This window comes from Azolla caroliniana, unplaced genomic scaffold (genome assembly GCF_043228905.1).
Source record: "Azolla caroliniana isolate FFs.n. ecotype wild unplaced genomic scaffold, voAzoCaro1.0.p SCAF_3, whole genome shotgun sequence".
NCBI classification, from domain to species: Eukaryota; Viridiplantae; Streptophyta; class Polypodiopsida; order Salviniales; family Salviniaceae; genus Azolla; species Azolla caroliniana.
In genome coordinates, this window is record NW_028230438.1 from 1,179,353 (window position 1) to 1,204,813 (window position 25,461).

Genomic DNA, 25,461 nt, shown 5'->3' on the forward strand with positions numbered 1-25,461 from the left:
GTTGGTGGTGGCGGGAAACGGGACCCGGCTACGTGGAAGACACGAGGAGAGTCGTGAAGGACTCCGACAAAAGACACCCGAATTTCGGCAAGCATAGAAACGGAGTCCAGTCTTATGGGACCCTCGCACCGATCTGGAGACTTCGGCAGTTCAGCCAACGTGGCAACGTGAGACCTAGGAAGAAGGACGGTGGCGGTAGGGAATGGGACCCAACGACACGGGGTAGCGAATCGGGAGCCGGTAAGACGGGGCGGACGAAGTGCGAAACCCTCACCGGCCGGTTACGGTTTCGGAAGTAGCCGGTAGGGCAAACACGAGGAGGTGTGTCAGGCCGGAAAGGCACACCTGGGACAGAATAAGAGTCTCGCAAGTGGCCATCACGGGCTGGATTAGAGCATGACTACGGGACAGTGTTCGACACGGGCGGTGCCGAACAAAGGAAGCGGAAGACGGCACAAGGGAGGTGCCAGCAATGAGGTGACAAGTGCCTAGTGGACTGCATAGGGTCAGAGTCAGGGGATGGCAAGAGAGGCCGAAGGAGGATCCTCCACACTCGCTTCGTAGATCTCGGTAGCGAAGACTGACACGGCAAGCCCGGGGGTGACAAGCTGGTGGGGGCGAGGGGAGGACGGCAAGCGGAAGACTCAGGACCTGTTGCAGCAGCACGAAGGGCCAAGCAAGCTACTACGGGGTGTTCCTCGGATGCGGAGGACACCAGTATGCGGGTGAGCGGCGATGCACAATCTGGCCAGGAAAGGGGGCGACAAGGCGTGCAATGAACCGGAGTACGGCACAGGCAGTGCCAAACAACGGACGAGGGTATTTGGCACACGGAGGTGCCGGAGCGGAAAGGCGAGCGCGGAGATAGGTTGCGCGGTTCGGAAGTAGCGCGTAGAAGGCCAGAAAAGGATCCTCCACACCGTTCCGGAGACCATGGCGGTTCGAGCCGACGCGGCGATGTAAGACCATGGAGAAGGAAGGTGGCGGCGAGAGGACGAAGGCAACGCGAAGCAACATGGGACGGCAATCAGGACAACACAAATGGTCAACGGAGGCCAAGTGGGCCACTACGGGCGTTCCTCAAGCGGAGGACATCGGGCATACGACGGGGAGCGGGGCGTTCATACGGCCGAACAAGGGCCAGCAGAAGTACGCATACTACGGAGATCGCAGCAGAGGACCCATCGACGGGTCAAACGAGTCTACAAGGAGGTAAGCGCGAAGGAAGAACCGAAGCCGACGGATCAAACCGGCAGTGAGCTGGGATGCGTATTACGGAAGACCGGTTTCTCACCGGCCGAAATCTCTCACCCTTCACTAGATTTGGCACGTACCGGTGGACGTGCGGTTAGGTGGGGGCGGATGTCGTGAAGAATTTCGTCCAGAGGCGGAAACCGGGAAATAGTCGCTACATCGATGGGGTGCACCATGTGCACTCTCCCTCGTGTAATTGTGTGAATAATAGGAGTCGGGATGCGTATTACGGAAGTACGCATACTACGGAGATCGCGGTAGAGGACCCATCGACGGGTCAAACGAGCCTACGGGGAGGTAAGCGCGAAGGAAGAACCGAAGCCAACGGATCAAACCGGCAGCGAGCCGAGATGCGTATTACGGAAGACCGGTTTCTCACTGGCCGAAATCTCTCACCCTTCACTGGATTTGGCACGTACCGGTGGACGTGCGGTTAGGTGGGGGCGGATGTCGTGAAGAATTTCGTCCAGAGGCGGAAACCGGGAAATAGTCGCTACATCGGTGGGGTGCACCATGTGCACTCACCCTCGTGTAATTGTGTGAATAATAGGAGTTAAGTTGGGACGAAGAATCCCATGTAAATCGGGATTTATCCCACATTGTAACGCATCCCTCTCCTTGTTCTATAAAAGGAAGGGATGGTCCCTCGTAGAGGGGTTGCCCGTTTTTGTGTTAGAGGGCATACCGTTAGGTTTAGAGTTAGGTTTCTTCTTCTTCTTCTTCTTCTTCTTTGTGGGGAGGTCGACCGTTGAGGGTTGTTTCTGCTCGGTCTCCTGTGCAAGACCCCGCTTTGTGTGACGAGCCCGAGAGCTCCGCGGACGACGACTTGGCAGCAAACTGCTGTTGTAACCTACCCCCACCATGGTCCGGCTCGAAGCCGGGAATGTATTCTCCCCTTTGTAATATACATACTAGTATCCGTCTGTGCATACTCGTGTCTCTGTCTATGTGGGTGTTTTGGTGTTCCCTTCCCTGCGTTGCCTGTACATAAGGGCGTGAGTTGGGTCGGTGTGGTGTGTTTGTGTGTGTGTGTGTGTGTGAGTCGGCGTCAAGGGAGCACTCCCTCTCTTTCTCCCTCTCTTCCTCTCTCTCTCCCATTCGGTGGCTTCTAGAACGCGCCCGGAATCATCTTCTTGGCTTCCCTTCTTCCCTAGTTCGAGACCCCCGTGGTCCCGCCCTTCCACACGCACGCGCGTAACAACGCGACAACGTACTAAATCATTGGGTCCAAATACATAGTGAGGGAAAGAACATTGACAATTACATAAATGATGTGTATAGACGTCAAGGACATTAGGAATCTAACCTTTAGGGTCTGCAACTTTTGCTTTGTTGTTGTGCTCTTTTCGTTGGAGCTTTTGACATTGTTCTTTTGTATGCCCCTTCTTTTTGCAGAATACGCAAAAAGGATATTGTCGCTTACAATCATGATACATGAATTCGTTGGGTGTCTTGCGTTTCCCAACGAATTGGGACTGCTTAGTCCTGGCCACTTTGTTGGGTTTGTTATGGTCCCTCTTCGAAGTGCGTTGATAGCGAAGAACTATTTCAACGGCCTCTTCGAAAGATTTTGGATCCTTATCATGCACTATCCAGTGATAGTCCGAATTGGGGATGCCATTGACAAAGCAAGCTATTAACCAATTGTCCCCTTCTAGACCCGATTTTTGGATTTGGGTTCTAGCATGGTGGACATAGTTTTCTAGCAAAGAAATTTCCGGCTAGAGAGGTTCATTAATGCTTCTGCTACCTCAGTTTGAGATGGAGGTTGCAGAATTTGGCCCTTGAAAACTGTGACAAAATTTGTCTAGGTATCGGGCAATTTCCCCAAAGTTCGGAGCCCACACCACCAAGCGGCAACCTTACCCCTTAGTTCTCGGCCGACATATGCAATCTTCATACTATCTCGTGTGGGATAGAGCTCAAAATGAGACTCCCATCGGCCCAGCCACGTGCAGATTGCTTCTTCAGTTTTTTCCTTTTTTTCTCCCGTAAATGGCTTTACGACAAATGATGGTTCACCCTAACGCTAATCGGGTCTATTAGTTTCATGTTGTAAACTAATGACACGTGCCTCGAGAGCACTTTGAGATTGCCAAAATTTGGACATCTGATGAGTGGTTGAACTAAGGAAATTTTGTATTTGTAAGAAATACGACTCAATGGACATTGGTCCAGAAGGATTTCCTGGAGTTCCTTCCGCTTGAGCGGATGACATCGGGTCATTATTTTGAGCCATTGAATGATTATTTCTGGCAAAGAAGTAGGATAAGGTCAGACAAATAGTCACAACATCAAGTCATGATGTAAACATATCATGGGCCAACATTAATCGATATCATGATCTCACGTCAATACCCCTCTAGACGTATGAGATGAGGTTCAAGATCATGTTACTATGGTAACACAAAGGTATGGTTTTAAAAACCATGGGGGTGACAATTTAATGTCTTTCCATGATCTCTATATCGATTTTTTCATGGTGGCTCCCCGAGGCTCAACCATGTATGTTCGCGTCATGAATAGTTTATACACGAAAAAAATGTTAACAATAAACTATGTTTCTGTGCACACGTATGTGGTTTCGGCTCTTTAAGTCCTATGACGAGGACCCCGAAGTGCACTTAGACCTAAAGTCTAAACATGTATTATAGTCATATGACGAGGACCCCGAAGTGCACTTAGACCTAAAGTCTAAACATGTATTATAGTCATATGTATCAACAATGTTGTATGGTCTTGGTCATATTTGAACTCCAGACCTCGAGAACAAATGCATTCAACACTTGAGCTAGCCAAATAGGTTGCTCATGTTTAATGTTTAATTTTATGCGTATAAGAGATATGCTAGGCATTTGCCCATATATGTTTTTTTAAAAGAAACATATATGTCAAGAGTCCTTATTTCCCTCTCATTTACCACAAAATATATGTTACCTAACCTCAAGTCTCATAATTACGATCGCATACGCCAAAGTGCAACCTAATGGTCAAGCCATATGAGCCCTCTTAATCATGGTAGGCCCACGTGGCCGATCACATGGTTACGTCATTACGAATTCCTTTCGTAAGAATGATCTCATTGTGGTATCGTATCCATGTAATGAGGGAGGGATGTTGGATATGTGTGTCATAGGAGCGACCTCACATGAAGTGGGTCAAGCCCTACGTTCTCAACATCATTGTGGCTAAGAGCATTTCGTTACGTAACAAAATCGAAGTGACCAACGGGGATGTCAACAAAAGAAATTGTTGAAAAAGGGATGGTGACTACGCCATTCTCACAAAAATGTGAGGATGGCCACCAAGATCCTTTCCCCGAAAAGGACAACATTTGATATAGAAATTATGTTATAACTAACATACACATATGTATATTTATCACATATATATGATCAAATATGTATACATGTTACCACATATGCGTATATTTTAAAAAATCGTAACATCAAATAGCCAACATATGATGACATCGAGACACGTAATCGAGGCATATCACCTCTACGAACACGAAACATCCAAAAATAAGAGTTAATCGTAATACGCAATTAAGGTATTGACCTCTCATGCATACGACACCAAATGCATATCATTTACATAAAAATCGAGGTATTGACCTCATACACATATGTAACATATGCATGTGAACGTAATACGCAATTGAGGTATTAACCTCGTACACATACGACACGAATTACATATCAAATATGTGTGAAATGAGGTATTGACCTCATACACATATGTAAACATTTTATACAACCAATTAATTACCACTACAACATCATTGAAACAATGAAAAACAACACATATTGACTATACATGATTAGATTGGGAGAAGAAAGAATAAGAAAAAAAAAAGAGGAAAAGTTACCGAAGTTCCTTTGTTGATTGTTATTTTTGGATCAAGGTTGAACACACGCCCGGGGACTCCACTATATATAAGACGGTTGTATCACGTGCGTTCATGACATCATTTATAAACCCCTTATACGTATGGTTTTTACTATTTTAGTGACCCTTTTGTAGAAAAAAGATTAATAAAAATACCCCTTACTACCAATATATTTTTTGATAACCACCCATTTTAAATACCCTTACATATAAAATATACATGCACACATAGTTTCCAATCCTAGAAAGGATCGATGACCACCTGTACAATTGATGACTCGCAAAATTATGAATGAACATTAAACATCATATGCAATTCCTAGAAATGCTTCATCAAGTGCCACATAGATTGAAAACACAATATGTAAAGTACAAAGTAATGCACACACAATTAGGAAACATTACCAAAAACACTAGAGGTATAACATACATAAGCCGCATATAAGTTTTTTTTTAGTTTATTGAGACATATGAAGAATATAGCATGATAAAAAAAAAATGTAATTTACAATAAAACAATCTTGAACTTGATATATATATCTCAAAGAGCAGATATGAAACAATCCAAAATGCATATCAATAATGAAATTACTAACAAATTAACCTTATGTTTAGTTTCATGGATAGACTCATATGAAGTCGTAACATTATTTTTTCTCTTCTTGTTTCCCATTCAAAATATTATTTTTTGTGTACACAAAGGAAAATGGTTCATAAAATATATCGTCCTCAATTATTTCGACTCGGATCTTTGCATATGTAAGAGTTCCTCTCACACTTACAATGCCCAAAGGTTTATCTTCATCATCCCTCTCATGTTCAAACACTTCAATAATAGATTCTTCATCCATTATCTACAAATAGAATGACCCACCTATCACTTTTCATATAACCATACATCATATATATGTGTGTATGTGTGCATTGTGAATGTGGTATTCATGTGTGATTTGTGTGTATGTATGTTCCATACATCATATATGTTTGTATGTGGTATGCATGTGTGTTGTTTGTTATGTTTGTGTGTGCGTATGTATGTATGTTCCATACATCATATATGTTTATATGTGGTATGCATGTCTATTGTGTTTTATGTTTGTGTGTGTGTATGTATGTTCCATACATCATATATGTTTGTATGTGGTATGCATGTGTGTTGTTTGTTATGTTTGTATGTGGTATGCATGTGTGTTGTTTGTTATGTTTGTGTGTGCGTATGTATGTATGTTCCATACATCATATATGTTTATATGTGGTATGCATGTCTGTTGTGTTTTATGTTTGTGTGTGTGTATGTATGTTCCATACATCATATATGTTTATATGTGGTATGCATGTCTGTTGTGTTTTATGTTTGTGTGTGTGTATGTATGTTCCATACATCATATATGTTTGTATGTGGTATGCATGTGTTGTGTGTGTGTGTGTGTGTGTGTGTGTGTGTGTGTGTGTGTGTGTGTAGGTATTGTATTGCATGTGTATATAGGTATGTGTGTAATATGTATGTACATATTGTATTGTATTGTATTTAATTGCATTTATTGTGTATGTATAGCATGTGTGATGTGTGTTATGTTTGTGTGTGTGTGTGTGTACATATTGTATTGTATGTATGTGTTATGTGTAAATGTGTATGTAAGTCAGTGTATATAGGTATGTGTGTATGTATGTACATATTGTATTGTATTGTATTAATTTCGTTTATTGTATATATTGTATGTATGGCTTGTGTGTATGATTGTATACGTTATGTGTGTGTGTGTGTGTGTGTATGTGTGTGTGTGTGTGTGTGTGTGTGTTTATGTATGTATGTATGTACGTGAGTGTATGTAAGTCTAAGAATTTATGTGTTGGTTTATGTATGATGTTTGTACTTATGTGTACTTGTAAAATATTTGTAGAGTACTTGTGGCAGCCCCGACAGAGAATAATGGTGAGCAAAAGCAGCACGACAAGGCGAGCGGCGGCGGCAGCAAAACGAGAACTGAGGCGGCAAAATGAGGACAGAAGCAACAAGGGGAGAAGAGGCGACAACAATGAGGAGAGACGAGGAGGTAAAGCAAAGGAGGAGGCGGCAAAAATCTAAATTTAAAAAAACATGAATGTTTGAATATTATGTTTAGTATGAACGAATGAATGTATGTATGTATGTATGTATGTGCACGTAATGTATGCTTGCATGAATAAACATGAATGAATGAATATATGAATGTACATATGTGTATATATGTAATATGTAATGTATGTATATTTGTATGTGTATGTGTATGCATAATACATATATGTGTGTGTGGATGTTTGTTGTAATATGTATGTATGTGTATGTATAATATATATTGTTTGTAAGCATGAGACTACATTTAGTAGCGATGCATTCCCTTTTATATCTCTTTCTTTCTCTTGTAGTTCATATGTCCGGGACTACACATGGTAGCACGGTGTTATATTTGTCACCGGCTTATGTACTCACCCCTTGTAAAAATCTTTATATTCTAAGCCCTGCCCCTCCCCAACTTTCTCCTATTTTCAGCCCTATCCCTCCCCTACTTTCTCCTATTTCTAGCCCTACCCCTTACCCATTTTTTCCTATTCTCATTCAAACCCCTCTCCCACATTATTTTTATTTTTTCTTTAGAATGTTTTCACTTTTATAACTTATCGCTTTTATAGTTTAACTTAAACATTCATACCCCTCATATATATGTACATTAATTTTACATACACATACATACATATTACAAACAAACATCCACACACATATATGCATACACATACAAATATACATACATTACATATTACATATATACACATATGTACATTCATATATCCATTCATTCATGTTTTTTTATTTTTTTTTATTTTAAAGAAGATATCCTGTCATTAGTGTAACCATTTTTACAAGATTTAAATTCTATGTGATTGGGGGGGGGGGGGGGGGGGGACAACCATTCATTCATGTTTATTCATGCAAGCATACATATTTTATGCATACATTACATATATATATTCATTCATTCATACATGCATACATTACGTGCACATACATACATACTAAACATAACATTCAAACATTCATGTACAAATGTACATATGTGTATGCATATGTCATGTATGTCATGTATGAGTATGTATGTCCATGTACGAATGTACATATGTGTATGCATATATGTAATTTATCTGTGTATGTAAATGTACATGATTCAATGTATATGAATGTGTGATTGTAATATGTACATAATATCTATGTATATATCTAATGTATATATGTGTATGTATATGTAGCAATATATAAATGAATATATGTATGTCCATGTATGAATGTACATATGTGTATGCATATACACATATGTAATTTATCTGTGTATGTATGTGTATTCATATATCCATATGACAATGTACATGATTCAATGTGTATGGATGTGTGATTGTAATATGTGCATAATATTTATGTATATATCTAATGTATGTATATGTAGCAATGTATAAATGAATATAGGTATGTCTATGTACAAATGTACATATGTGTATTCATATATCCATATGACAATGTACATGATTCAATGTGTATGGATGTGTGATTGTAATATGTGCATAATATTTATGTATATATCTAATGTATGTATATGTAGCAATGTATAAATGAATATAGGTATGTCTATGTACAAATGTACATATGTGTATACATATGTAATGTATGTATGTGTATGCATATATCCATATGTAATGTGTGTGTGTGTGTGTGTGTGTGTGTGTGTGTGTATGTATGTATGTATGCATGTATGTATGTATGTGTGTGTGTGTGTGTTGTGTGTGTGTATGTATGTATGTATGTATGTATGTATGTATGTATGTATGTATGTATGTATGTATGTATGTATGTATGTATGTATGTGTGTGTGTGTGTGTGTTGTGTGTGTGTATGTATGTATGTATGTATGTATTTATGTATGTATGTGTGTGTGTGTATGTATGTATGTATGTATGTGTGTGTGTGTGTGTGTGTGTGTGTGTGTGTGTGTGTGTGTGTGTGTGCGCATGTGTGTGTAGGTGTATGCATATATCCATATGTCAATGTACATGACTCAATGTATATGAATGTGTGATTGTAATATATGCATATGCAATGTATGTATGTACATGCATGAATGTACATACGTGTATTATGTATATATGTAATATGTAATGTATGTATGTTTGTATGTGTATAGTGTATGGCATATGCATATATGCATACATGAGTGTGTGGATGTTTGTTCGTAATATTTATGTATATATGTATGTATTGTAGTTTGTGATGATATGTATGTACATATGTAATGTACGTATGTATGTGTATGTAACGTATTTATGTGTATGCATGTATGTAATGTATGTATATATGTATATATGTGTATGGATGTATGCTTGTAAGACTTATAACATTGTAGGCATATGTATGTATATATATGGTGATATGTGGAATATGTATGTATGTATGTGTATGCATATATGTATTTGTCAATATACATGATTCAATGAGTATGAATGTGTTTGTAATATGTGCATAATATGTATGTATATATCCAATGTATGTATGTGCATGTATATGTATGTGTGTATGTGGTCATATGTATGTAAATGTATGAATATTTTTGGGATATTTTCATGTTTAGTATGTATATGGTTAGTATATGGATGTATGTTTGTAATATGTACGTAATATGCATGTATATATCCAATGTATGTGTAAGTATACATATACCTAATGTGTGTGTGTATGTAAGTATTGTGGTTTGTATGGTCCAGTATAATCTATATATACGGTGATATGTGGAATATGTATTTACATATGTAATATATCTATATATGTATATATGTAATTTATGTATGTGTAAATTTGTATATTGTGTAATAGGTATCGATTATATGCTATGTAATATCTAATTTATTTATGTGTGTGTGCACGTTTATATATATGTAATATATGTAACTTGTTTGTAAGTATGAAGATTAATATACATATAATATGTAGCCTTAGGTAATAATATGTATGTGTATGTGTATATATATAATATGTAATTTATTTTTCTGTGTTTTGTATGTATATATGCATTTGTGTATGTATGTATGTCATATGTAATTTTATTGTATGTATTATGTTACATGTATATATGTATGTCAATATATATGGTTGAAACTTGATTCTAATATGTATGTAGTATGTAATGTATGTATGTACGTGTATGTCATATTTACATATGGTAATATATATTTGTACATATATTTATGTTTAGTCATTATGCATGTATAAATGGGTGTAATGTATGTATATACATATTCATGGATGTAATGTTTGAATGTACAGGTATATACGCATGTGTGATGTGCAATATATGAATGTAGGTACATATATATGCATGTATGTGGTATGCATGTGTGATGTGTGGTATGTTCGTGTGTGTATGTATGTATGTATGTATATATTGTATTGTATTGTATGTATGGAATGTGTGTATATGTGTATGTATGTGTATATATAATATGTACTTTATTTTTTTGTGTTTGGTTTGTATATTTGCATTTGTATATAATAATATATGTGTGTAATATGTAATATATAAAATATGTTTGTGAGAATGTGTATGTATATATGTAATATGTAATTTTTATGTATGTATTATGTATACTCCTATGTCAATATATATGGCCGATTCTAATATGTATGTAGTATGTAATACATGTATGTATGTGTATGTACATATTTACACATGGTAATACATATTTCGACATATATATGTTTAGTCAGTATGCATGTATAAATGGGTGTAATGTATGTATATACATATTCATGGATGTAATGTTTGAATGTAGGTATATGTATGTATGTATGCTACTCCAAATTTGAGTATTGTTTGTATATTCTTTACTATCTCATTGAAATATCTAATATTTCATGGGCTTATGTAAATTTTTTTTCTAGCATAATTGATAATACCCTTATGTAAATATATTTTCAAATCTTTATTAATACCCTTATATATATATATATTCTGTATCTCACTGATTAAATTAAACCCCTTTTGATGAACTCACGTGCTATCATACAAGTTTTGACAGTGAAGCCCCCGGGGGAAACAACAAGCATAACCCCACTTCATTTCAACTTTCCAACGTGAGGCTAAAGTAGGCCATTGAAATGAGCTCTAATGGCACATCCATTATCAAACCATGTGGAGGATTTCTTAGTGCATGTTATTACGAAAGATGCCGACTCTAGCAAAATACTTTATAGTAGAAGATGTCATGACTAAAATTTGGCTCTACCAATACCACAATTGTAAAAGACTCAAGCCTCCTGCAACCTCTCAAAGGGTTTGATGCAGCATGCACACAACTTGAACAATTGGATCAATCATTAATGACACATACATATATTCATACTATAATTAATCATTAATGACACCTACATATATTCATACTATGTGTGGAATTAGGTGTCATACAAGAGACATGAGACAACCCTTACCACAAAAGTCAAGCTTACCTAGCACCAACCTAGGCCTTTCATGGTCATCGCAAACTTATGGTCGGACAGACAACACACACATATGTCGGGCGTAAGAGAATCATGGTCGAGCATCTCGACCTTGTCCAGGTGGATTGTGTCCCTTGTGGGCCTCCAAAACAATACGATACTTCTTCTAGATAACCTTCAAAATCTTTGGAAAGAAGTGATGAAGACATATGAGAGAATATTGCAGCCACACTTTCTCATTTTAGGTACAATGTCTCATTGTACTCTTCTCACTCCATTGGCCAAGTATTAATTGAAGAAGAAGAAAAAGAAGGAAGAAGGAAGAAGCCCATTCGATTTGTTTAAGCTTAAAGCATCAAAATTGAGAAGTTGTTACTTTAATCATTATATTACGAAGAAGAAGAAGACAAACGAAGCCAATTGGGATTCGTTAAAGTTTGAAGTATCACAATTGAGAAGCAGTTACCCTTATCAAGCTTCAAGTATGAGAGTTGAGAAGTTGTTACTCTTATCATTAATTGAAGAAGAAGAAAAAGAAGAAGACAAAGACGAAGCCAATTGGATTTGTTAAAGCTTCAAGTATCAGAATTGAGAAGCTTTTACTCTTATCCTTAACGTTGGAAGAAGAAGAAGAAGAAGCCCATTTGATTTGTTGAAGCTTAAAGCATCACAATTCAGAAGCCTTTGCTCTCATCCTTAACACTAGAGCTGAAGGAGAGGATGAAGAAGAAGAATTACCATTTGTGAAGTTTGGCTATGGCGTTCTTCACCTACATTACCTTGGTGGTATTCATAATCAAGAAACAATGCATTGATATAATTTGATTACCCTATATGCATTAGGGTCTCGCTCTAGTATTCATAATTTGATTACCATATGATATAATTTGTTTCATCCCAAAAGAATGTGTATAAATACATCCTCGTAAATGTTGGAATGTTTAAGGCGGTAGGAAATTATGGTTTCTCATGTATCATTCATCTCATGGTGTTCAAATCCTCTTTTCCAAATCCTCAGATTATTAGAGTGGTGCAAACAAAACATTGAGATGATTGATCACTATACTAGCAAAACATTGGGATGATTGATCACTATACTGGACACATTTACAATAAAACAGAGATGTTTTCCTTGTACACACTTTTAATACAAAAGAGATATTTTTCCAAGTTTCTCAAAACCAACTTGAACCTCATAATAAATTGCCTTGTGGCCCAATAAAAAAGAGATGTTTTCCTTGTACACACACTATTAATAAAATAGAGATATTTTTCCAAGTTTCTCAAAACCAACTTGAACCTCATAATAAAGTGCTAGTGGCCACAAGGAAGGAAAAGTATGTGAAATGCACATAGAGAAGATCTGAACTAGCTTGTCTTAATTTATAGTAGATACAGAGATACCCATTTGGGTTTGGCTAGCAACTACTAATCCATGCATACTGTGGCACAAAATAACAAAGGTACACTATAGCATTAAGCCTTAAAGAGTGAACCATTTATTTTCGTTTTTCGTTATTTATGATATATATTTTTTATTTGTAATATTCAATATTCTAACATGATAGACTCAAAGCGAACCATTTAATTTTGTTTTCTTTATTTATGACCATAGTTCCTAATATTCACATACGTTTGCAAACGAACGCGTATGATACACGATATTCGTTTGTTTGTTTTTTTTCTTTTTGGGGTTTTTTTTGGGGTTTTTTGGGGGGGTTTTTTCTGATGGGTTGTGAGGAGTGACGAGTCTAAGAGTCTAAGAGTCGAGAACTGAGAATCGAGAGCTCTGAGTGAGTAGTGAGGAGAAAAATGTGAGAATCAGATTTCTGTGAAGGACGAAACGAACAGGGCGCAATCTTCCATCAATTTTAATTTTTAATTTCTGATTCCCGATTCCTGATTCCTCAGTGCTCGGTGCTACTTCTAAGTTCTCACCGCTCACCCGCCTACAACCTGCCGCCTTACCAATTTGTCCCGTTTGATTCTTCTTGGAAGTGTGAAGGTAAATTGTTGTCAAATTCATGTATTTCTAATGTCTATACAATTGTTAAATCATGTGTTTCCAATGTCCATTGATCAATGAGCATGAGATCAAAACCTAAAACCAATTTTTGGGAAAAAACCCAAGAACTCATAAAACAGTAAATGGGATTATGGAATTATGGATGTTTGTATGTGCAAATCAGCTTTAATTTGAGGTTGTACATACTAAAAAATGCACGTTTTTCTCAAATAATGGATGCATCATTCAAGGGATAAGAAAACCAGACATGCCGCCCTTCCCTACCCCTTCACTACCCATTATTTTGGATTTTTTAATTGAATAATTGAAAGAGGAAGAGAAACAACAATTTGCATGATGCATCTTTGTCTTAGGTTTGTGACTTGTCTTGCATGGGATTGAGAAGGTCTTAATGTGCTGAAAAGTGATACCTCTTGGCCATATAGGATTCGTAATAATGTAGAGAATTTAACTAGTTGTTCACGTTTTTCATCTAATTGAAATTTGGCCTCTGGAGAGAGATAATCACCATTGAACCTTTTGGCTTTCAGCCATAGAAATTCTTGATATTGAAATTTGAAACATAAGATAGAAAGTAACATAGAAAGTGACATAGAAATGAATTACATTGAGGTAATGTTGCTCGAAATCGAATAGAACTTAATAAACTCCGAGAAGGAAAAGCACTTCAAAAGGAAACAACTGAAATCAAGAACAATGAATTAAGTGCTCGTCATACCAACTATGTGATTGTAGTTTTATTAAATCAATGTAATTGTAGTTTTCTAATGTTTTTTTAGATATATCATATCAATGTGATTGTAGATTGTAGATTTATTAGCTCAATTCCTAAATTGTTGATTTATAAATCAATGTGATTGTAGTATGGGTAAACCAAAGAGCTTTTTATGGGACCACATTACTGTCTTGAAGAGAAATGATAAAAGAATGCATATAAATGAATGCAAACATTGCAAGCATGTATTTGCTGGTGGTTCACACCGAATTAAAGCCCATCTTTTGGGGCTAAAAGGACAAGGTGTAGATAAATGCCGCAAAGTCACTGGAGCAATAAAAGATGAGATAATAAAATTGATATCGGATGTCGATGCTCATGAAAATACTAATGCTAATGAAAATTCTATTGCAAAAAGTGAGAATAATGTCGATGTAAGTACATCTAATGCCAATGTTGTGCCATCTACTTGTGCATCTGTAGTTGACATGTCATCTTCATCATGTAAGAAGAGGACAATTGAGAATATTGGTGGAACCCTACAAATCTCTTGGCAAAAAAGTTTGAATAAAATTGCCGATGAATCAGTGAGAAGATTCTTTTTTGTAGAGGATATTCTACATCTTAAGGTTGATAGTTCATTTTTTCATGATATGGTTCAAGCAATTGCAAAGGCTGGTCCGTCATATAAGCCACCAAGTTCTTTCCAATTGGGAAAGAGGCACTTAGATGAAGAAGTAAAATTTGTTGAAGATAAACTTTCATGCATTAAAGAGAAATGGAAAATATATGGATGCACTATAGTTAGTGATGGTTGGTCAGATACTAGAAATAGGCCAATAATTAATTTTCTAGCTTCATCAATGTTTGGTTCAGTGTTTTTGAGGTCCGTGGATACAAGTGGAGAATGTAAAACGGGGGAGTATATCTTTAATATTCTAAAAGCTACCATTCTTGAAATTGGCCTAACAAATGTTGTGCAAGTATGCATGGATAATGCATCAAATTGTGTGGCAGCGGGACATATGATAAAGAAAGAGTGGCCCATGATATTTTTTACTCGATGCACATGTCATTGCCTTGATTTGTTGTTTGAGGATATAGGAAAATGTACTTGGGTTAATGATGCTTTGAGATTAGGTTTGAAGGTTACTACGTTCATCACAAGAAAGCTATATGTGCTTGCAATGTTTCGCAAGTTTAGTAAAAAGGAATTGTTGAAGCCTTCTACTACAAGGTTTGCTTGTAGTTTCATTGTGCTATCAAATTTTTTGGACGATAGAGTGTATAGTGGTTTAAGAAGAATGGTAGTTAGTGAAGAATGGTGCCAATGGAAGGGATCTAAAACGCAACAAGCAAAATAAGTAGTTTCGATAATATTGAATGCTTCCTTTTGGTCAAATGTAAAGATGATAGTGGAAATATGCTCACCAATTTTAAAATGTTGCGATTGGCGGATAGAGAAGGTGCAACAATGGGGTTGATATATGAATGTACACGACGAATGATATAAGAAATAAATAAAATGCAAGGAATCAATAACATGTTGCTTGATGAAATTAGAGGATTATGCATGGATAGATGCAAAATGTTACATTCACCATTACATGCAATTGGATATCTCTTACATCCAATTTGGTGGGAAAATGTTTAAGTTTTTGATAATGTGGTGAGTGCTTGTTGGATAGACACCTTGATGCGATATGCAAATGGTGACATTAAGATGTAAGGTAATTTATTAGATGAGTATCATGCTTATAAAACTAAAGAGAAGGGTATTTTTCAACTTCCACCTTCAAATGATCCTACTAGAATGAAAGATGGTGTTAAGTGGTAGGAATGATTTGGAGGAGAAACCCCAAATTTAAGTAAACTTGCAATACAAGTGCTTTCTCAAGGTACTTGTGCATCGCCATGTGAGAGAAATTGGAGTACCTTTTCATCGATACACACTAAGAGGAGAAATAGGTTGAGGCATGATCATATAGAGAAGCTAGTATACTTGCATACAAACCATTGTCTATTAAAGAAAGTTAAAGAAAGAGATTCAAGCCGTATAGAAGTGACATTGGATATGATTAATAAAGATGAAGATGATGATAGGCTTTTGCTATTGCAAAGACAACATGCAACTATGGTTAATGTGGATTTTGAAGAAGATGATGATGATGAGCAAGATGTTAACATTGACAATGCACCTCAAGTGTAGAGAGATGAGATTAACTATTAGTACTATGAATTTAGAGCTACTTTCTAGGTTAATGTTCATGTTTAGAACTTTGGATGCTACTTTGTTAGTTTTCAATGAATTTATGGTCTTGATTTTTGTCTATAAAAGTCTTGTTTATTTTTTATTTTTAATATTAAAAAAAAAAAAATTAGAGTAATAAAAATAAAAATAGACGAATGGATTCCAATCATACTTTCCAATCATTCTTGGAGCCATTTCACGTATCAGTATGATACGAATATTCACGTATGAGTATGACACGTTTGAGACGTAAGGCTAGAACTATGTTTACGACATATATTTGTATTTATAATTCCATCTAATATTTCTAATATTTAGTATTCGGTCAAGATATGTACATACAAAATCGTTCGTTAATTTTACTTTTTTGTTTTAATATATGCAGGCCCACCTCTTGGACCAATGGAAAACAATACAAAGGGAATAAACCTTCAAAATTTTATGAGCACCCTAAAAGAGTGAGAAAATCCATGTCTGGGATTTGTTTACAAGTGGATTGACCACAATAAAGAGGTGTTGTTACCGAATTTGAAGACTCAATAATAAATATTACGAGATCTAATGGAAGCTTCTTAGAGTTGGGAGATGCAGGTCTCCATCCTTCTTCTACATAAACCTTATTTGGAACAAGATGATGATGATGGATACATATGAGAGAATATTGAAGACCATTTGATTTGTTCAAGCTTCAAGCATCAGAATTGAGAAGCTTTTGCTCTTATCCTTAACCTTGGAGCTGGAGGAGAGGAGGAGAAAGAAGAATTACCACTTGTGAAGCTTGGCTATGGCCTTCTTCACCTACTGTACTATCCCTGTAGAGCTCATCCTTGGGCTCACTGTGCCTCTACTGCTCCTCGTAGCAGCGCTGCATGAGCTATGGAGACCTTCAAGCAGCAAGAAGAACAAGCTCCAGCAAGAGAAGGAGCTGCCATTACCCCCTGGCCGTTTCGGGTGTCCCTTCATCGGCGAAACCCTAGAGATGCTGAGAACCCAAAGGGCAGGGATCCCATGGAAATTCATCGAAGACCGCGTCTCGGCCTACGGAGAGATCTTCAAGATTAGCTTAGTGACTTCCCCGATAGTGGTCCTCGCTAGCCCTTCGGGTAACAAGGTAGCCTTCTCGAACAGCTACACGGCTTGGCCGGCTAGCATTGTCTCCATTGTTGGAAGCAAAGCCCTCATTGCGCAGGTCGGACCTCATGCCAAACGCATACGGAATGCCCTCACGATGTTCTTGCGGCCCGAATCCTTGCAAAGATACACCAGGAGTGTAGATCTCATTGTGCTCAGGTTCATTAGGGAGCATCTCCAAGACAAATCTGATGTCCTTCTCTTACCCCACATGAAGAAGCTCACATTCACCATAGCTTGCGAAGTTCTCATCGGTCAGCGGGATGCAAAAGATCAAGATATGCTCCTCCTTCCCTTCACCACCATGGTGAAAGGCATCATGCAGATGCCGATCAACCTCCCAGGAACAACATATAGCAAAGCACTCGCGGCGTCGGATGTGATAAGAAAGCATTTGCAGGTGTGGATCGACGAGAGAAGGAGAGATATGGGCGGTGGCTTGGTCATGGAGCGTCGAGACATCTTCTCCGAACTTCTCACATATAGAGACGAGGACGGTCGATTTTTGTCTGATAAGGAGGTGAAGGACAACATCCTCCTGTTGCTCTTTGCAGGCCATGATACCAGCTCTGTTGCAGCCACCATGACCTGCAAATATCTTGCATCTAATCCCCACATAATGGAGGAGGTTTATAGAGGTTTGTTTGTTGCCCCTCATTATCTGTTTGGCATGGAAAGGCTACATGGACATGCCTCATTATCTGTTTTGGTGTGCTCAGAGAACAAGGAGATCGCGGCAAGCAAGGCCCCCGGCGAGAATTTGAGCTGGGCAGATATACAGAAGATGAAGCTTTCATGGAGAGTGGTTCAGGAAACAATGAGGCTGGTGCCGCCGCTGCAGGGGTCATTCAGATTGGCACGTGAAGATATGAGCTTCGATGGGTGTAGGATCCCAAAATCATGGAAGGTGTGTCACAGATCTTACTTTCTCTGAGACATTCAAATAGAACCTATTATTATAGCTCAGTTGATCCATACATGCATGCATTTCTTTTGGTTTTCGGCACAGATCTTGTGGTCTCCCAACTCGACTCATCGAAACCCTAAGTATTTCCGGGAGCCAGAGAAGTTCGATCCGTCGCGCTTCGAAGGAGCAGGCCCTGCTCCATACACATTCGTCCCATTCGGTGGGGGGCCGAGGATGTGTCCAGGCAATGAGTTTGCACGAATGGAAATTCTGACTATCATCCATCGCTTGGTCACTAATTTCTCATGGATCCTCAAGGATCCCAACGAGGCTATGGTGGTCGAACCCATTCCAGTCCCTGCGAAGGGGCTTCCCATCCTCCTTGAGCCTCGCGTTACATGATTCAATTTCCTTCCATAATTTTGCATGATTCAATTTCCTTCAATAATATTGCATGTCAATCCAATTTCCTTCAATAATATTGCATGTCAATCCAATTTCCTTCAATAATATTGCATTGTCAATTCAATTTCCTTCAATATATAATACTGTTCTAAACCTGGAATAATTAAACAAGAGTGGCATCCAATCAGTGTATGTATTATTCATTTCTATGCATTGGAATGGGGAAACCTAATTATAATTTGGTATTTGACTATACAGATATTATGATTGAGCACTATTGCAGTTTGAAATGGATATGCTAGTTAGTTAATATAGAGAATTCGTACCAAAGCAAGCTCCTCCTCCTTCTGCCTGAATCATTCCAAAGCATAGCAAGCTAATCCAGACCAGCAAAAATCCTGTGAATAGATCAGAGTATTATTTCAATTCTTGACGGCGCCATGAAATCCGAGCGGGTAGAGTAGTTTTCTTCATTAATTGGGGAATGGAGAAGCAAACATGGAGAAAAAGATGAGAGTTTGTTTAATTCTGAGCTAGATTACAGTCTCTAGATTGAGCGTAACCTCAGAAAAAATCTATGAAGAAAAAACAATAACAAAATGGAGCATTTTCCCTTGGGACTTATAGTAGTAAGGAAACGGAGAGAGGCACAGAGTTTGAAGGAGATTTGTCGTCAATACCTGCAAAAATCAAGAGAAGATGGAAAAGGAAGAAGGGCAGGATTAGATTAGGTTAGATATTTTTCAGCTCTATAAGAGAGACCTAATGTTACAACCGTTACAATTACATAAAAGAAAATAGTAGAATATTTAAATAAATCTTGGAAGCACAAACGTTTCATCTCATGAACGTTTGGGCTCCCAATAAGTTTCTATTTAAAGAAGTAGTTGTGATTTTGAAAAGGGGGGGGGGGTTCCCAATGGGGAAGGACCAAGTCATTAGTTAGTAATTCGCACTTACCTTTTTTATTTCTATTGAATACAAAGAGTGTTCTCTCTCATTTTGTGCCATTGGTTTAATACTTGGTATCAGAGCAAGATAAGGATTGGCAAGCCATTCCAGCAAGAAGAGATTGAAGAAGTGGCACACGACACCACGAGAGGAGTCAAGGTAACCACAAAGATAGTAGACTATTTTTTTTTTTTCTCTCTCTTTTATCTAACCAATGGCGGGAAGAAGGCGAAGAAGAGGGATCAACTTGGGAGAGCTAGGGAACGAAGGAGACACTCCATTAGGGGAGATAGCCCTAGATCGAGGAAACCAAGAGGCCACCGAATTAGAGAATGGAAGGTTCAATATGGAAGATCAAAGATGGGAGAGAGAAGAAGAGGAATCGGGGCCGCAAGGGAGAAGGCCCACGGAAGGAGCACCAGGGCGTTTGGAGGAGATGGTGCAGAGGCTGGAAGTCGGGAATGCCGAGAACCGCCGCCACAACTTGGGATCATTTAAACCTATTAAACCAAAAATGTACATGGGGGAGAGGAACTCGGTGGTACTTACAAGATGGATAAGAGAAACCGAACTATTCCTCGTCCAAAGTCAAGTAGAACCCGACTTGTGGGTGATGGTCTCCGCGTGTTTTTTGGATGGACCAGCACAAAATTGGTACATGTCGGGGGAAAGCGTGTTTGAGTTCACGCCTTGGACAGAGTTTAAGCGGGAATTGCGTCATTATTTCATACCACAAAATGAACATCTCCGCATCATGCATGAATGGAGGATGTTGAGACAAGGGGAAGGGCAACTCACCATGTACATTGAGAGGTATCGCTAAGTGACATTGCAACTGCCGCATCTTCATCAAATAACCAAACTCCACGGGTTCCTAGTTGGATTGAAGCCTCGGATCAGGATAGAGGTAGAAAAGATGAACCCTCAAACTTGTGAGGAAGCCATGAGGGTGGCAGAGAGGATAGGAGACATAGAAGGGAGCTCCCAACCTTTCCACAACAATCTAGGAAGTACATCCAACAATCGTGGGTGGACGACTACCACTAGTTCGATAGGAAGAGGAACAACACGAGGGGATCCAATTGGATCGAGCTGGACAAATAGCGGGGGAGGAGGAGGACAGCCGGGGAGTCCCATTTCTACTTCAACACAACGAACCCCACTAATTAGAAGAGGCTGTTTTGAGTGTGGAGGCCCTCACTTGGCATCCAATTGTCCAAAAAAGAAGCAACTCACGGTGCGGGCAGCCACCTCACAACTCGAGTTAACAGAGCTCGAGGAAGGTTCCGAGCAAGACATACAAGCAATAGCAGCGCAATATGAGGAAGAAGATGAAGAAGTCGTTGTACGTGCAGGAGCCGCCACCGCCTGGCCTACCTGTCTCACAGTCAAACTCAATAACACAAGTAATCTCTTTCTCAACGTAAAAATTAATGGGCATAGTTGTGAGGCAATGGTGGACAACGGTGCAACACACAACTTCATAACACCTGAATGCGCGAAGAAGTGGGGATTAAAATTGCAACCTTTAAACAACCTCTCTGTGAGTTTTGTACAGGGATACACTAATAAGTGTTCATTAGCAGCCAATGTCTTGATTGAAGCGGGAGAATGGAAGGGGCGAACACCTTTTCTAGCGGTTGACATGGATGGGTGCGAGGTGATCTTAGGGCTAGAATGGGTGGATAAGTACGTCATCAACCAATTCGGGAAAAAGGTAGATAAGGTGTTACTAGATAATGAAGATGGGAAGGGAGGCATCATTGTAAACATGCATAGGAGAAATGCAAAGGCAAAGGCGACAACCGTGACCGCAAAACTTTGCACGGGGAAGGTGGCAAATCGAGTCTTAAAGAAGGGCGGCCAACTCTTTCTTTGCACGGCCCTGCAAGCATCAACAACAGTGAGGAAGGAAGAACTAAGGGCAGAAAATATGAAGGAAATATTAGAGCAATACAAGGATGTCTTAACAGCGGAGCTACCCAAAACTCTTCCGCCACAAAGGTCAATCAATCATAAAATCCCAACCATTCCCGGAAGCATACCACTTGTAAAAGCTCCTTACCGAATGAATGCTACTCAATTAGCAGAGCTAAAACAACAATTACAAGAATTAGAAGCATGTGGGTTCATCAGACCAAGCCAATCACCTTACGGTGTGCCCGTCATTTTTGTGGCAAAGAAGGATGGGACATTGCGCATGTGCATGGATTACAGGTCTCTCAACAAAATCACCATAAAAAATAAATACCCATTACCTTTGATTTCCGACCTCTTGGATCAACTACAAGGAGCCCGTTATTTCTCTCGCATAGATCTCAGATCAGGGTATCATCAAATCCGCGTAGCTATGGAGGATATTGAGAAGACAGCATTTAGGACGAGATATGGCAGTTTTGAATGGCTGGTGATGAGTTTCGGTTTGACAGGAGCACCCGGAACATTCTGTAGGCTCGGAAATGAAATTTTTAGGGATTATTTGGATAAATTTTTGATAATTTACATTGATGATTTGTTAATTTTCAGTAAGACTTTTGAGGAACATAAACAACATGTCACCAATGTGCTGCAACGATTACGGGAGCATCAGTTATACGCAAAACCTGAGAAGTGTGAGTTCGCTATGGAGGAGCTTGAATTCTTAGGATTTCGAATAGGAAGAGAAGGGCTCAAGATGGATCTGGCCAAGGTAAAAGCAGTTCAAGATTGGCCACGACCCACCAAAGTCCTCGAAGTGCAGCAATTCATAGGCTTCGTCCAGTATGTGAGAAGATTTATTAAAAACTTCAGTCAAATCGCAACCCCACTGACGAATCTCATCAAAGGCTCACAAACATTCTGTTGGTCTGAACGTGAACAACATGCCTTCGATCAATTGAAGAAGGCAGTGTGTGTGCAACCGGTTCTTCAACTCCCGGACTTTTCAAAACCATTTGAAATTCACATTGATGCTTCTGATTTTGCTTATGGGGCTGTGCTTATGCAGGATGGTCATCCGATTGCCTATGAGTCAAAAAAGTTTTCAGCGATAGAAAGTCGGTGGCCCACACACGAGAAGGAAATGTTGGCAATAGTTTATGCACTTCGGAAGTGGCGGCACTACGTACAAGATAAATTTACACGAGTAGTGACCGACAACATCTCCTTGCAATATTTTCTGACACAACCACGACTTTCAGCAAAACAAATGAGATGGCAAGATATGTTAGCAGAATTTGATTTGGAGATTGTACATAAAAAAGGCAAGTTGCATACATTACCTGATGCATTAAGTCGATTGCCACGCATCCTCCATATTTCTGTCATCTCGGCTCAAGGATGGATAGATGAAGTACAACAAGCACAAACAGAGGATGCAGAGATGCGCGAATTAGTAACCAAAGTCATGAATGGGAGCATAACTCATGGAATGTACAAGTTGCAGGACGGCTTATTGTAGAGTGATGATAAAATAGTAATCCCGAATAATATATCACTAAAGGCAAAGATACTAAGGGAATTACATGATTGCCACATGGCCGGGCATGGGGGACAAAAGCGCACATTAAAAGCTGTTAAAAAGTTCTTCGTGTGGCCAAGAATGGAACATGAGATCATTGACTATATACGTTCATGCCAGGTATGTCAAGCCATGAAAGCTAGGCGAGGAAAAGCGCTCGGACTACTGCAACAGATGCCGGTACCATCCCGTCCATGGGATGTAATAAGCATGGATTTTATAATTGATTTACCCTCATCCAAGGGGTTTTGCATCCTTATGGTCATTGTGGATTTTTTTTCTAAACAAGCTCACTTCGTGCCGGCAAAGCCACCTCTAACAACGCAACATGTAGCACACTTGTATTTTAAACATGTTTTTAAGTATCACAGGCTGCCAGAAATCATAGTATCAGATAGGGATCCAAGGTTCACTAGTGGATTTTGGCAAGAATTGTTTCGGATTCTAGGCACACAGCTCCGTATGTCATCATCCGCACATCCGCAAACAGACGGGCAAACTGAGCGACACAATCAAGGCATCGAGGACTACTTTCGATGTTATGTCAAAGCGGATCAGACGGACTGGGTGGAACACATCGACATGCTCGAATTTTGTTACAATGCTGCAATCCATTCATCAACGGGAGTCTCTCCATTCGAGCTCGCCACAGGTAAAGAAGTCCTCACACCGATTGCTTTATTGCATACAAATAAGAAGACACAAGTAGAGGAATTGGATGTGTCTCGTTTTTTGGAGGAGTGGAAGGACCGGATGCAAGCAGCACAAGAGCATCTCATAAAAACAAAGTCACAGATGATCAATCGTGTCAATAAGAAACGGGAACACGTGGAGTTTTACCCAGGGGATTTAGTACTTGTCAATTCGGCTAGTTGGCCGTTACTTCAGGGCCTCACGCCCAAGTTTAACCATAGGTTCTATGGACCATACAAGGTGGTCAAACAACTCAATAATGTATCCTACAAATTACAACTTCCGGAGGCTTCCAAGATACATGATGTTTTTCATGTTAGCCTGCTAAAACGTTTCCACCCAGATGAAACATGGGGGCGCGAGGCAACTATTAGATGTGAACCTGAAGCACTTTTGAAGACACAGGTTCATAGAGGGAGAAGACGCTACTTCATCAAGTGGCGAGGGAAACCATTATCCGAAGCATCGTGGGTAACTGAAGAAGCGTTGCTACAAGCAGGGTTTGAATGGCTACTTGAGCCTCTACAACAACCAGAGCCCTGACCTAGGAACCTTTATGCAATAGTTTCGAGGTCGAAACTCTCTCGACTAGCGGGAGAGTGTTACAACCGTTACAATTACATAAAAGAAAATAGTAGAATATTTAAATAAATCTTGGAAGCACAAACGTTTCATCTCATGAACGTTTGGGCTCCCAATAAGTTTCTATTTAAAGAAGTAGTTGTGATTTTGAAAAGGGGGGGGGGGGTTCCCAATGGGGAAGGACCAAGTCATTAGTTAGTAATTCGCACTTACCTTTTTTATTTCTATTGAATACAAAGAGTGTTCTCTCTCATTTTGTGCCATTGGTTTAATACCTAAGTACACACATTATTTTAATATGTTCGATTTATTCATACTTGAAAGTCTGAACCTTATTCATGACATACTGTCAAGCACATTGATAATGATGTTGATGACTCTTTTTCTTCGAAATTCAAAACCCTAGGCATTCATAGTTGCTCATTGGACATTTAACCATTTCCCTAATCTGTAATAGCCATGCATGTTTTGCGTCTACATTTGATCATATGAGGCCCTAATGTCGTGACATGGCAGCTCTGCGAGTAGTACATTTAACATTGCCAAGGTATGATTGTCAATCGAAGATATGCCCTTTTCTAATCAGTTGGTCGATTGATAATTGTCTCATACAAGTGATAAACTGTTATCGAGCTTCCCATC

General features: G+C 39.0%; 3 protein-coding genes across 4 annotated transcripts in view; 2 read left to right on the plus strand and 1 right to left on the minus strand.

The window, feature by feature from the left end:
• Nucleotides 1-25,461, minus strand: part of LOC147865763 (cytochrome P450 716B1-like) — a 48,864-nt gene that overhangs the window by 10,231 nt on the left and 13,172 nt on the right. The window lies entirely within an intron of this gene.
• LOC147865764 (uncharacterized) lies at nt 14,550-16,609 on the plus strand. The gene is made up of 2 exons (XM_087317467.1): nt 14,550-15,645; nt 16,299-16,609. The coding sequence occupies exons 1-2, from the start codon at nt 14,550-14,552 to the stop codon at nt 16,607-16,609; spliced, it is 1,407 nt and encodes a 468-aa protein (XP_087173593.1).
• Nucleotides 17,436-19,106, plus strand: LOC147865765 (cytochrome P450 716B1-like). Its single transcript, XM_087316132.1, has 3 exons — nt 17,436-18,420; nt 18,502-18,689; nt 18,792-19,106. The coding sequence occupies exons 1-3, from the start codon at nt 17,436-17,438 to the stop codon at nt 19,089-19,091; spliced, it is 1,473 nt and encodes a 490-aa protein (XP_087172258.1). The 3' UTR covers nt 19,092-19,106.

Excerpts from the sequence above, each read along its gene's own strand:
- LOC147865764 (XM_087317467.1), top strand. The coding sequence starts at position 14,550 with ATGGGTAAACCAAAGAGCTTTTTATGGGACCACATTACTGTCTTGAAG. Across the intron at positions 15,646-16,298 it reads TTCTACTACAAGGTTTGCTT|GTACTTGTGCATCGCCATGT; the intron begins GTAGTTTCATTG and ends TGCTTTCTCAAG.
- LOC147865765 (XM_087316132.1), top strand. The coding sequence starts at position 17,436 with ATGGCCTTCTTCACCTACTGTACTATCCCTGTAGAGCTCATCCTTGGG. Across the intron at positions 18,421-18,501 it reads AATGGAGGAGGTTTATAGAG|AGAACAAGGAGATCGCGGCA; the intron begins GTTTGTTTGTTG and ends TGGTGTGCTCAG. Across the intron at positions 18,690-18,791 it reads GGATCCCAAAATCATGGAAG|ATCTTGTGGTCTCCCAACTC; the intron begins GTGTGTCACAGA and ends TTTTCGGCACAG.